General features: G+C 31.6%; 2 protein-coding genes and 1 non-coding gene across 3 annotated transcripts; 2 read left to right on the top strand and 1 right to left on the bottom strand.

Moving 5' to 3' along the window:
* The first annotated feature begins 1234 nt into the window (after window positions 1–1234).
* Window positions 1235–1306, top strand: TRNAP-AGG (transfer RNA proline (anticodon AGG)). Its single transcript has one exon. It is a non-coding gene; the product is annotated as a tRNA-Pro (tRNA).
* Window positions 1307–1323: 17 nt separating this feature from the next.
* Window positions 1324–2735, top strand: LOC112759126 (riboflavin synthase-like). Its single transcript, XM_025807950.3, has one exon. The coding sequence runs from the start codon at window positions 1818–1820 to the stop codon at window positions 2457–2459; it is 642 nt and encodes a 213-aa protein (XP_025663735.1). The 5' UTR covers window positions 1324–1817; the 3' UTR covers window positions 2460–2735.
* Window positions 2736–3946: 1211 nt separating this feature from the next.
* Window positions 3947–5356, bottom strand: LOC112759125 (polyubiquitin). The gene has a single exon (XM_025807949.2). It carries the CDS (start codon window positions 5042–5044, stop codon window positions 4124–4126), a length of 921 nt encoding a protein of 306 aa, XP_025663734.1. The 5' UTR covers window positions 5045–5356; the 3' UTR covers window positions 3947–4123.
* Window positions 5357–14450: the final 9094 nt, after the last annotated feature.

Below are 14450 nucleotides of genomic sequence, written 5' to 3' on the forward strand. Positions count from 1 at the left end.
TACCAAAATCTCATTTCTTCATGAATTCTCAAATTTTGCATGCTTTTTCTTCATTTCTTCAACCCAATCTTTGCCTTCTAAACCTGAAATCACTTAACAAACATATCAAGATATCAAATAGAATTAAAGTGAATTAAATTTAGCAATTTTAAAGCCTAAAAAATATGTTTTCACTCTTAAGCACAAATTAGGAGAAATTCACAAAACCATGCTATTTCATTGAATAAATGTGAGATAAGTTGATAAAATTCTCTAAATTCAACACAAGATAAACCACAAAATTGAGTTTATCATTAATATAATTTCAAACCTTTAGTTGAGTTTTCTAGTAGAGATGAAGGAAAAGATTATGATAAAATAATAAAGAATTTCACAAAACAGACAACACATACAAATAAAGAAGTTTCAAATTTGCAAAATCAGAGAAGAAGAGATTATTTGATACTACAGAAATAAAGGAAGAGAGATTATCACTAGTTAGAATTTGTAACAAAAAGAAGATATATTTAAAATTTTAGAAAATAAATGGATAAAATAGTCTAAAAAAAGTGTAAATCCATATTCATTACTTAAAATTTGTGTCTCATCATTTTATTGAAACATAAAATATATATATTTTGTATATATTTGTGTATAAATATATCTTTCTCATTTTTGTATCTCACAAATCAAATAATAGACACATCTCACTATGGATCAGTTTAGAAAACTTCAAAAATAATTTTTTTTTAAACTTTTAACTTATGAAAAGTAATAGTATTAATGTTTTATGCAATTTTCAAAATCAAATTACAGTTTTTTAAGAAGTTATTTAAAAATTTATAAAAAAATTAAAAAAAATAACTTCTCTCATAATACTACTACTTTTTTATCATATTTCTATAAAATAAACATTTTTAGAACTAAAAATCTAAATATAAAATAATTTATTTATAAATTATTTTTAATATAATCATTTACTATTTAAACTATTTTTAAAAAAAAAACTTAATTAAAGTGTTAATCTAAACTTGTATATCAGTCTCACAGACACATAAAAAAAAGGGGGATGTAAATGCACCGGTATCTAAGTTATCCCAATTGAATTGCACACATTGGTTAAAGAGAAAATAAAAGGCAAATATATCCTACTTTCCATTGTAGCACAAATCTTGGCTGCAATCCACATTTTCCACAAATATACCAAAACCGTACGCAGGTCAGAAATTGAAATAACCGTAAATTTGTTCAAACCGGGCATTTGGTCTAGTGGTATGATTCTCGCTTAGGGTGCGAGAGGTCCCGAGTTCAATTCTCGGAATGCCCCCATATGCCAACAATGATTTTTATCAAACTGAAACTGTTCATTCACAAGTCAGAAAAACAGTACAACTGTTCTGCACAGCCGCATACCATCACCGGATCACCCTATGGCCTATAAGCTGTGGTAATATGCAGTACAACTCTCAAAAAGCAGTATCAAACTCACATTTATACTAATCGATGGGCAAACAAACAAAAAAGCCAAATTTATTATCATTCTAACTTTCTTAGCAACTTGCATCCAATCATGCACCAACAAGACTAAAATAATAAGACTATCACCAAAAATATAAGAGAGTAAAAGACCAAGTTATGAGTTATCACATTTTAGATGGGAAATAAAAAGTTAGTAAGTAGGTCCTCCTCAGTCCTCACCACTATTTCTGAACCCTAAGCCGCTGTTGTCTCCTCCCTTATACTGCAGCTGCGGCCGCCACCGCTGCTGATCTATCTGTCTGCTTTGATTCTCCACACGCCCACTGATCCAATTCATTCATTCTTCAACCACACCAATCATGTTCACCGGAATTGTCGAAGAAATGGGCACCGTCGAGAAAATCGGCGCCGCCACACACGACGGCGCCGGAACCAGTGCTTTCATCATGAAGATCCATGCCAAGACCGTCCTGGACGGCATCAGCCTCGGCGACAGCATCGCGGTCAACGGGACCTGCCTCACCGTTACGGAGTTTGACGCGTCTACCTTCACCGTGGGCATGTCGCCGGAGACACTGAGGAAGACGTCGCTGGCAGAACTGGAAGTCGGGTCGGCGGTGAATTTGGAGCGGGCGTTGACTCCAACGAGCCGCATGGGGGGACACGTGGTACAGGGTCACGTGGACGGCACGGGGGTGATATTATCGAAGGTTCCAGAAGGGGATTCGATATGGGTTAAGGTGAAGGCGGAGAAGGAGGTGCTGAGGTACGTTGTGCCAAAAGGGTTCATAGCCGTGGATGGCACGAGTTTGACGGTTGTGGAGGTTTGTGATGAAGAAGGGTGGTTCAGTTTCATGCTTGTGGCGTATACACAGCAGAAGGTGGTTATTCCGTTGAAGGAGGTTGGGCAGAAAGTTAATTTGGAGGTTGATATTTTTGGCAAGTATGTGGAGAGGTTCCTTGGCGGTTATGCTGCTTCAGCCTCATCTTCAAGTTCTTGATCGCTTTTTTTCATTTTGAATTTTCTTCTTGTTAGCAATTTTGTTGTGGGGACAAAGATTGATGATAGAGCATGCTGAGTTTGGAGGATAAAATTCATTTCCCGTCAACAAAATATTTGTTTGCCTTCAAAATCAAGCCCATGCTATTGCTGATTTATATGTATTTGTATGAGAGCTACTCAACTTGCATTATCGGTTGGGGATATGTGTAATTGTTACTTGACTAAAGTTTGATAAAATAAAAAAGAAAAAGAAATTTCTTACCGCTTTGGACAATAGCTTTTTGAGAAATTGAATATTTGTACATATACACAATGGAGGTTTAAAAAAATATTAGAGATATAATTATTAGTGTTATATTTTTTTCATCAGCAAAAACTTTTGGAATGAGTGATATCTTTTTTCGAATAATTATTTTAGATAGTATAGATGGTGTTTATTTTTTAACTCACATAACCCATTATACTCATTGTACAAATATTTTATTGACTCCCTAATATTATACAAATATTCTATTAACTCCCTCCCTAACAGGACTCTAACTTTTGTTATAGCTAAGTGCATCCCTAACAGGACTCTAACTTTTGTTATAGCTAAGTGCAAATATGAATGGGAGGATGAAAATAAAATTTCAAATTGTCCATTAATATCTAGATGTGTCTTATAAACCAATACCAAATACCAATGTGCTTTGAAGGAAAATTTTATCCTGTCCTCCTCGTTGTTTATGTTGTTTCTTCTTCTAATAGAACTCTCTTTATCTACCAAGTGATTTACACGTAGTGACAATTTAATATTCTCTACTTACTATTCCTTGTTCACCTTATATAGTTTTGACAAGGACAGAAGGCAGGGGTACTTATTAAACAGGGCAAAGTATTCTACAAGGAGGCGACGGTTATTAAGGGGAACGTCTTAAACAACGAGCACAGAGATGGTGTATATTAATGGCGTTTAGGCTTAAAACAACCATCTATGTCATGCCATTCATCTGGGAAAATTTTGGTTAAATCTTCTATTCCATGCCATTCGATGGGTCATGTTTAAGTGATCTTTTCTAAGGAATGAGATCTCAGGCAGACTAACTGTACCGCAAGAGACAAATCAAACAATATCCTGAAAAGAAAGATAAAACAAAATAGATCTTGTTTTCCTGATATCAAAAGCTATTCTTTTAAGAACTCATGATGCAACAAGTTCCTAGCAACACAAGAAGGATAATGAGCCGAATGCACCACCAAAATCAACAAAAGCTCATTAAACCCTCGAACCACTCTCCACCATACATAATCCATCACCTCCCACATGAAAATGCACCTAGTGGATGTAGTCACAAAGGAAATTTATTTTTCAAAACCACCAACAAACAAATCAAAACTTGGGCACCAGCAAAAGTATTCAATTTTCAATCACCCAAACGCACGTTGATCAGCACTTCAATATACATAAATGCATAAATCGAACGACGTAAGATGCACAGCACAAAGTAATAGCAAAAGTAAATCTTATTCTGTATTAATCAATACTTCAGCAGAAGAACAAAAGCACAATCTTAATTACACGTAACAGATTCACAAGAATCAATAAGGCACAGGAAAAGAAACAGAAGTCCAAATTGTATAACTAGAACATCAGAAAGAAAACAACCCCAGCACAATCAGCAATCAGAGTTCACCGCCACGGAGCCTGAGAACAAGATGGAGGGTGGACTCCTTTTGAATGTTGTAATCGGCCAGAGTGCGTCCGTCCTCAAGCTGCTTCCCAGCAAAGATTAGACGCTGCTGGTCCGGTGGAATCCCCTCTTTGTCCTGTATCTTTGCCTTCACGTTATCAATAGTATCAGAACTCTCCACCTCTAACGTTATCGTCTTCCCGGTTAGAGTCTTCACGAAAATCTGCATCCCTCCACGCAACCTAAGAACAAGATGCAACGTCGACTCCTTCTGTATGTTGTAATCAGCAAGCGTCCTCCCGTCCTCTAATTGCTTCCCAGCGAAGATGAGTCGCTGTTGATCAGGAGGGATTCCTTCTTTATCTTGAATCTTGGCCTTCACGTTGTCTATTGTGTCCGAAGATTCAACCTCGAGAGTTATGGTCTTTCCCGTTAGGGTTTTCACAAAGATCTGCATGCCGCCGCGAAGACGGAGAACAAGGTGGAGCGTGGACTCCTTTTGAATGTTGTAATCGGCGAGGGTGCGACCATCCTCTAGCTGTTTCCCTGCGAAGATGAGTCGCTGCTGATCGGGAGGAATGCCTTCTTTGTCTTGAATCTTGGCCTTCACGTTGTCGATTGTGTCGGAGGATTCAACCTCCAGAGTGATCGTCTTTCCGGTTAGGGTTTTGACGAAAATCTGCATGCCGCCGCGGAGGCGGAGGACGAGGTGGAGCGTGGACTCCTTCTGGATATTATAGTCGGCAAGGGTGCGACCGTCTTCGAGCTGCTTTCCGGCGAAGATGAGACGCTGCTGGTCCGGCGGGATGCCTTCCTTGTCTTGGATCTTAGCCTTCACATTGTCAATGGTATCGGAGGACTCCACCTCCAAGGTAATCGTCTTCCCTGTTAGGGTTTTCACGAAGATCTGCATGATAGTTTCTTGAGATGAAACACGAAGTATTCGGGAATCGAATTAGAGAGGGATTTTTATTTCTTGAGAACGCCCGAGAAGTTTGGAAATGCGAGGAGAATTATTAGTGATTTTCGAATTGGGATGATGAGACCAGAGATTAGAGGGAAGTTATATAGATCTGGGAAAGAGGATTCTGGAGGGTTCTGGAATGTGACCAAGGATTGGAAACAAAACTGTGGCGATCGATGAAGGGTAATTTAGGTATTAAGAGTGAGCACTGTAGAACATTCTAGAGTTGCCTCAATTGTTCATTTGTTTGACTCTGACTTGGGACCTTTTTTTAATTGTTTAAGCAGGTCAATAAAAATGGATGGAAGAAGGAAAAAAAAAAAGGAAAATAGATTTTTCTCTATTTGGTTGATGCAATAAAATTGGAAGAATAAAAAATTTAGTATTATTTTTTATATATAAGTTATTTTTTAATATAAATTTATACGAATTATTTATATTCATGATACAAGTTTTTCTTTGTCCGCACCTTCTTTTTCTTTTTCTTTCTTGCACTTTGTTATCGTCGTCACTAACACCACCACCTCCTCCTCCTCTTCTTCCTCTTTCTTTTTTTTATTGAAATTTCTTCTCTTCCTTCCTTTTTCTCTTTCTCCTCCATCATCAGTTATCTCGTTGTTGAAAATAATTAATAATTCAAGTTCAAATTATCAATTGAACCAGAACGAAATTGATTATTGTTTTGAATCCAATCAAGTGGCTGAGGTGTAGTTCGATTCTAGTTAATATTTTCGTTAGTAGTTTATGATTCTGTAGGTGAATAATATTTTTATTTGTGAAAATTGTTGTTCATCATTGATGGTTTGAATTGAATGTAATGTAAAATTTCTGCATTAAAGAAAATATTTTTCTGTATTTGCAACAAATTTGGTTGTTACACAAAAATATTTGGGTGTAACATGATGATATTTGAGTGTATTGTTTAAGAATTTTCAGTGTATGTGTGCTTATAAGTTCTACATAATTCAAAATTTTTCTTTTTCCTCATCCTCATCTTCTGCTGCTTCTTCTTCTTTTTCAATCATCATCTTTTTTTTTTATCTTCTTAAGTTTTTTCTTGTTATACTCTCTTAATAAGAATAAAAAAATCAAACAAAGATGAAGAAGAAATACATAATGGTACAAAATTACTTGAAAGATGATAAACTTACATTCATTCAACTAAAAAAGAAAGAAATAAGAAAAAAAAAAAAGAAGAAAAAAATGCAGCATTAGAGGAAAATATTTTTCTGTATTTGCAGCAAATTTGGGTGTAACATAAAGATATTGGGATGTAACACGAAAATATTTGAGTGCATTATTTAAAAATTTTCGGTGTATATGTGTTGATAAGTTCTACATAATTCAAAACTCTTCCTCTTTCCCCTCATCATCTTCTATTGCTTCTTCTTCTTCATTTTCTTATTTCATATTCTCATACACTACAAGAAAAAGTAATATTTGTAACAAAAAAAAAATTGTTACGAAAAATCGAAATTTTGAAACAAAAGGATTTTGTAACAAAAAAATGGACCGTTGCAGTATGTCCCGTTACAAAAAGTTTTTGTAACAAAAAACGGAACTATTACAATTCAAAGTGATATTTTGTAACAAATTTTTCTAATACAAAAAACCAAAAGTCGTTACAAAAGTGATAACAAATTTTGATCTTCAAAATATTTTTAGTGACAATATATTTTTTCCTATCATAAAATTGTTACAAAATATAACTTGATTTTGTAACATTTTTTTCTTTAGTTACAAAATACTATTTATTTTGTAATAATTTTTTAAATACAAATTACACATAATTTGCCAAATTATATTAGTTTTCTAATTAATTAATATATTAACTAATTTACTCAACAAGTCAACATTTATATAATATATAATAACATAGGTAGTTCAAATATCTTTCATTTAACTAAGATTGTTTTATAAATCTTCAACATATAAACTTTAAAGTACAAACTAACAAGACATATTGAAGAACTCTAATGAACTAGATAGATATATAGGACAAGAAAAACAAGGAATTATAAATCTCCAAAATGTAAACTACAAATTACAAACTCCATCATGTTCATTAGCTCCTTTCTCATGGTTTTGGAGAAGCTTCTAATAAGTGTCACACACCTGAAAAGACCACCAACCAGAAAACACTAGCTTAAGAAGCAAGATTTATTTTTCCTTTAAAAATGCATCGGAAAAACAAAAAACTATACTCATATTATTCAACAATGAATACGAACTCTAAAATTCTTACCAAGTCCTTTCCCAACCTCATGGCTTCTAGTAACTCATTTTGTCCAGCATTAGAATAACAACATGCTCTATATTACTACTTAATAAATCACTCCAAAACCAGTTGCATGATAAATTAATAGTTAGGAATACCTTTCTGTATATGGGTATATATATAAAGTAATAAACATAAACTGATACGACTCTTCCATTAGTTTCATGACTAGATGGTCCTGGGCTAGAATGAGTACTTACAATTTCTTGCTCTTCACCATCTGCCTAAGCTGAAATATTCTGCCAAACAAGTGATAGACAAGAAGATTATGTAGTCACAAAAGGAAAGTAACAATTAACAAAATAACAATTAAAAAATTCATAAAAAAAAAAGTCATATTTTTAGTCCTTGATAAACTCATACAGTTAATAATAAAGAATAAAAATAAGCCCCATCGGATTGGTTTCCATTCTTCTAAAGATGATGCTGATCATCTATGTCAGCATAGCCTTTGATGTTGCTTCGTTTATAGGACTCTTGTTATAAAGGCAAAGAATGAATCTGAGTACTATAGATTAATAACTAATTAACTATAAGCATCAAAGACAATATAGAAATGAGTAATACCTATTTACTGCAATATCATAGAAATGAGTAATTCCTATTTAGTGTAATATTGTAGCATACTCTGATAACTCCCAAAAAAGGATTCGCCATGCACTGAATAACACAAAATAAGGATCGTTAATTATGCAAAAAGAAGAAACAAATATGTAAATAAATACATACGAATAAGAGAAAAAAGTGGCCTAGAGAACCATGGTGTGGTTTGAAAACCAGAGGACCGATATGATGATCAGAGTGACATAGCAAAAAAACTAAAAATAAAAGCATAATGCATGTGTTAAATTGCATCACAATTAGTTGTGTAAACAGCAATACTCTAAGCTTCTAGCTGAAATGAAAGCAGGTCTGTATTGTCTCTATTGATGGAGTTTTTCTCCCTTTTCCTTAACACGACAGTTTTGCATAATTTGTTTACTAGTCATGCCTAATCAGAGCACTCACAAGTCTCAATTCTCAATTTCAGTGTAATTGAATTTCATAGAAAGATGAGGAGATTTAACTTAAATGAAAAACTAATAGTGAAACAAATTTAAACAAATTTCGGCGGCATTTCAGCAGCAATTTAGCATATTTTCCAAATTCACTCAATCAAATCAATATCCATATGAATACAATAACAATTAAACAAAATTCACATATTCATCCATATGAAATAAGCAACAAACAACTTGAGTGCACAATCTAAATTCATCATCATTATTGCACAAACTAAATTCACATAACAGCAGCAGTTCACAATTCGATTCAGAAAAGAAGAAAATCATTATCATCCAATTATAGATTCACAACAATTTAAACAACATTCATGATCATTCAACAAACAATTAACAAAAATTTATTCCAAACACATTCAAAACAGCAAAATTTTTCTAGACCTAATTCCTCTACAAACTATGTTCAGCTTACCTAACAACCTATAATCCATTACAACATGCATATCTAACTAAGTCTAACTAATCAAAATTAACAGAATTAAATGAATTTAATAGAATTGAAAGAAAAATGCAGTAAATGACCGGAGAATGTAGAAACAGAACAGGAAAAAGGGAACATGAAGAAATGGTGGTGAGCTCTCTTTTCAAGTTCTCCCCCTCTCTCTTTCTAACTGAGAATCACATCCAGAGTAGCTGCCCAAGTGAAAAACAGAATCAGGATAAAGAAAAAGGAAAAACCATAAGCAACCTCCTCATAATGTAAAAAGCTTGAAAGTAAACAAGTTTAGAAAGACTCTGGCCATTGATACTCTTGCATGTTAGACATTAATAGCGGCAGAAGAAATGGTTCCAAAACGGCGGTTAAAGTAGCAAGGTAGATTGCAATTTTATAGAAACACATGCAACAATGATAGAATTAGCTATTGAATTAAACTAGACAGTAGTATATCTTCAGGTAAAATTTGCTATCCCCTACCTTGTCCAAGTTTCAATATGGCTGCTGTTATAAACACACTCAGCACCTTCTTGAAGACATCACCATTAAAAATTGCACTTGGATTCCCAGATTCATTCCATGCAACAATAATCATTGCCTAATCAAATATTAGCTATTCAGAAGTAGATCTTATTTTGTATTATATTAAAGGGAAAAACAATTAACGTAGAGGGAGAGTGACAACATAAATACATAGCGCAATATTTATTACTTGTAAGCACAAAATGACCTCATCTCTAACTAAGTCTAGCTTCAAAAGGACTGCTGCGATAGCAAACCCTAATGGAAGAGAAGCAGAATTTGAGTAGTAGTAGTGGCGTTGGTGGCTCTGGCCGCAAGGACGCGACACCGGTTCACCTCCAGCGACGGCGAGCTCGACCGACGGCAATTGGGGTGCGGCGGAAGTGATAGAATTGGCTTCCCTTGTCTCACGCGCTTCACTGGCTTCCGTTAATCTCTTTGTCAGCGTCGCTCTCCCTTTCTCCTTCGAGCTCAACGGTAGCGAAACTAGCGGCGGCGGCGGCAACGCATGGCAACGACGAGGACGAACGGCGTGAACGTCTCCGTCGATCTCTCTCTCTTCGCAGTTCTGCTTCTCTCTCCTTCTCTCCCGTGGTGATTCGACGGCGGCTCTAGTGGCAGTGACGCCCACTGCGCCGCCTCCCTCTTTCCCCTCCTTCTTTCCTCGCGGCTCCCCTCATTTTCTAATTCGGTCCCCCTCTTATTTTCTGATTCGGTTCTTCCCACCTGGAGCGCCCCCACCACCCCCTTTCTTTCTTTCCTTTTTGATATGCGTTTATATTTTATGAAATTAGGTTAGAATTTAGGTTTTAATTTAGGAATTTTAAGTGTAGAATAAAATATATATAAATAATATAATAATTTTATAAAATATTTAAAATAAAATAATAATTTAAAATTTAAATTTAATATTGTGAAGATTATTTTTACAATACATAAAATTTTATTCATCAATATATCAATGAGTTTAAATAATTATTTTTAATTTAAATTTAAAATAAACATATCAATCACATTTTATAAAATATAATTTTAAATTCAAAAATATCAATTATTTAGATTATTGACATAATTTTTTATTATTTTTCATTACTAAATTTAATTTCAATTTATATAAAACAACTAATTATAATAAAAATTATACCTAAACATTAATTAACTTAAAATTAAAGAATTTATAAAAATCAATTTAATCATTCCAAATAAATTAATCTCTTAAAGCTCAATTTAATAAAATAAACTATAATTTATTCATAATAAAAATTATTTAGATTAAATTATATAATGCTTCCATTACTAAATTTTAATTTCAAATCATATGAAATAATCAATTATAAAAAATTACACAAGAATCTTAATTACTTAAATTACATTTTTGTATCTTAGTTTTTTTTCTTTTATATTTAATTATTGATTTTATATTTATAGTTTAATTAAATTTTTTAAAATTTCACAAATTAATTTTTAGTTAACATTAAAAATTTGATTATTAATAAAAATTATATATTAATTTTTTAAAAGAATATAAAATTAATATTTACAATTTTTAAAAATTAATAAATATAAACAATATGTAAAATATTTTAATTTTTGAAACAAAATAAAATTATTCTAAAAAGAATTATAAAAACAATTTTTTTACTCTCAAAGTGTTTAACAATTTGAAATAATTTTTTTGTTATAAAATATACTTATATTTTGTGATAAATTAAGTAACTTGTTATAAACAATATTGAATTTTGTGACAAATTAATTTGTTGTTACAAAACAATTGAAGGTTTTGAAATAAAAAAAATGTTTTGTTACAAAATATTTTAAATTTTTGCAACGACTTTTTTTTTGTTACAAAATATTACAATATTTTGTAACAAAACACCATCTCGTTACAAAAACTAACATAATTTGTAACAAAATAAAATAGGTTGTTACAAAATATTATCATATTTTATAACAACTTGTAATATTGTTACAAAATATTATTCTTTTGTAACAATCACAAATTATTATTACAAAATACTATTTTTTGTAACAATTTTAAATTTGATACAAATTTTTTGTTACAAATGTTCTATTTTTTTGTAGTGATAATTCTTCTTGGGAGAAAAAAATCAAACAAAAAAAAATACATAATGTTGTAAAAGCAGTAGAAAGAGGAGGAGGAAAAAAATGCAACAATAACAATAGTAATAAGAAAAACAACAATGAAGATGAAACTTGCGAAGAAAAAGGAGGAGAAACGCAAAGAAAAAGGAGAAAAAGAAGGAAGAGGAGAAGGAGGAGGAACGCGGGATACAAAGAGGAACAACGTGATTTTTACGCGCGTGTTATGTAAGTAGATTTTGTTGGGTTAGGGTTAACTTGTATGACTTGTATGCCAAAAAGACTTGTATGTGTAGCAGTACTAAAAAAATTTTAAGGTGAGATCTAGGAAAGAAAAAACTCTTTTTAGACAAGGAAACTATCTTTTTAGACTTCTCTTCAAAGTTTAGAAACGGGATTTACAAGAAATTTGTTTTCTCTCTATTTTTAACCAAATAAAAAATATACTATTTTTCTTTATTTTTTTATTTTTTATTCAGGTTTTTTTCTCATTTATGGTCTCAAACAGACCCACAAACCTGGTTCAATACTCTATCTTAATGTAGTTTTAGTTCAAGCATATTATATCTAATTACTTACTGTTTGTTAAACAAAATAATAATTTTGTTATCTCTCTCCTTGTTTACGTTGATAACATTATTGTAACAGATAGTAATAGTGTTAAAATTGACAAATTAATCACAGATCTTAATAATATTTTTTTCTCAAAGACTTGGGTTGTTTTCACTATTTTATGGGACTTGAAACTCATTGTATTTCTAATACACATGGTTGTTGTTAAATCAACATAAATATGCTGCTGATGTTCTAAGTTGTGCTGACATATCTGATTGTCATGTTATGCTTATATCCATGGTATCTGATCTAAAATTAAGTGCTCATGAGTCTGACCATTTTGAAAATCCAAAAATGTATAGATCTATTGTGGGTGCACTTCAATATCTTACAATAACTAAACCTGATCTAGCATATTCTGTGAATAAGGTATCTCAATTCATGCATGAACCAAGATTGCATCATTAGAAGACAGTCAAATGGATACTCAGATACTTGAAGGGAACCTTAGATCATGGAGTTGTTTTTTATAAGAGTTCTAACTTTCGTTTACTGGCCTTTTCTAATACAGATTAGGCAGATGATATTGATGATAGGCGCTCCATCACAAGTTACTGCATCTACCTTGGAGACAATCTTATTTCTTGAAAGAACAATAAGAAATCCAAGGTTAGTAGAAGCATCACTGAAGCAGAATACTGCTCGCTGGCTGCTGCTCAAGGTGAGCTTGTGTCCATCCAACAGTTACTAAAGAAACTACATATTATTCAATCCATAGTCCCTATTATCTTTTGCGACAATCAGAGTGCTTGCCTCCTTGCAACCAATCCTGTTTTACACCGTAGATGCAAGCATTTAGAAATTTTTTTGCATTGCATCAGATGTATGGTCAACAGCAAAGAATTTCATGTTGTTCACATATCCGCATTAGACCAAATAGCTGATGTTTTGACCAAACTTCTGTCTTTATACTTATTCAACAAGTTTAAAGACAAACTTAGGATGATTTCAAAATCCCACTTAAGTTTGAAGGGGAGTGTTAAAAGTGGTTAGTTTAATGATTTCTAATTGGTACTCTTTGGTACTATTTGAATTAGAGATTTGTTTTGTTTTCCTTCTTTTTCGTATGCTATATATATTTGGGGTTGCTCATTGTAAATGTATGACACATTATTAATCAATGATATCAGTTTTCTCTACAAGTTGAGGGTTCCATTTCTCTCTGTTTTGGTTCTGCATAGTCAAGTCTAGTCTATAATCTTTCTCGATCATACCAAAGTTCAATACAAAGCTTTCAATACCCAACAAATAACTATTAACTATTTTTAAATACTCATTTTAATGTTAAAATTTAAAATTTTTTTTAGGAATTTAATATATTTAATAGGGTAAAATACATGCATAAACCAAACACATAATAATATTATGTGAAAGTACCAAACCAAATAACGTTATTTGTATGTTTTCCTTCATAATTCTATATAAATCGAATTCATTGAATTCGAATGAGTCATTATAGTACTAAATCGAATGAAGTCAATTCGATTTACAATTTCCTATCAATTGGATTCGATTTAGTTGGATGGAACAATCCATATAAATTGATGCTTATCAATTCGATTTACTTTTGGATTTCGCTTTTTTTTAATATTTTAATACTTTGAATTTTTATATTATAACATTTTTGGTATTTTGTGTACTCCTTATCGTAGAGAGTTTTGATATTTTTGTATTATTAGTACTCATATTTTTCGTAAAAATATTATATATACATAAAAAGTTAAATACTAAATTAATCGTTATTCAATTATGTATAAATATTATTTAACTTATTTTAAAGTTTAAATTATACTTTCAACTTAATTTTTTTTTATTTTGAGTACTTATATAAATGACAATGTTTCACTCATTATCACTATTTTTTATAGAGTAGAAAATCTATAAATCTAAAATTAATATAAAGTAAAAATATTATATATACATATTTATAACAATATTGGATAAATCTAAAATTTATATTTCAATTTATGGCAATTAATAATAATATCAGAAAGTGAAATATGATAATATTAGATAAATCTAAAATCTAAAATATATAAAAATATTATTATTGATTGTCATAAATCAGAAAGTAAAATATGATAATATTGGTAAGAAAAATTACATGAAATCACTTGGCGCATTTACAAATCCCTGAATGTTTGATTATATTTAAAACATAGGATCATTTTCGTTTGATAAATTTACCGGTGGTATTCTAAGGACAAAATAAATATTGTTTAGTAAAATTAGAGAAATTTCATATTATGTATCATAACAACTTTTATAACATTTTTAAAAAGAAAGAAAAATAATATAAGATATTGAAGCTTATGCTTACGAAGAGTTAGGACGAGCTTTTGT

This window comes from Arachis hypogaea, chromosome 16 (assembly GCF_003086295.3).
Source record: "Arachis hypogaea cultivar Tifrunner chromosome 16, arahy.Tifrunner.gnm2.J5K5, whole genome shotgun sequence".
Lineage (NCBI taxonomy): Eukaryota > Viridiplantae > Streptophyta > Magnoliopsida > Fabales > Fabaceae > Arachis > Arachis hypogaea.

What these genes read in the sequence shown, in the direction of transcription:
- LOC112759125 (XM_025807949.2), bottom strand. Translation starts at nt 5,044, where the DNA reads ATGCAGATCTTCGTGAAAACCCTAACAGGGAAGACGATTACCTTGGAG.
- LOC112759126 (XM_025807950.3), top strand. Translation starts at nt 1,818, where the DNA reads ATGTTCACCGGAATTGTCGAAGAAATGGGCACCGTCGAGAAAATCGGC.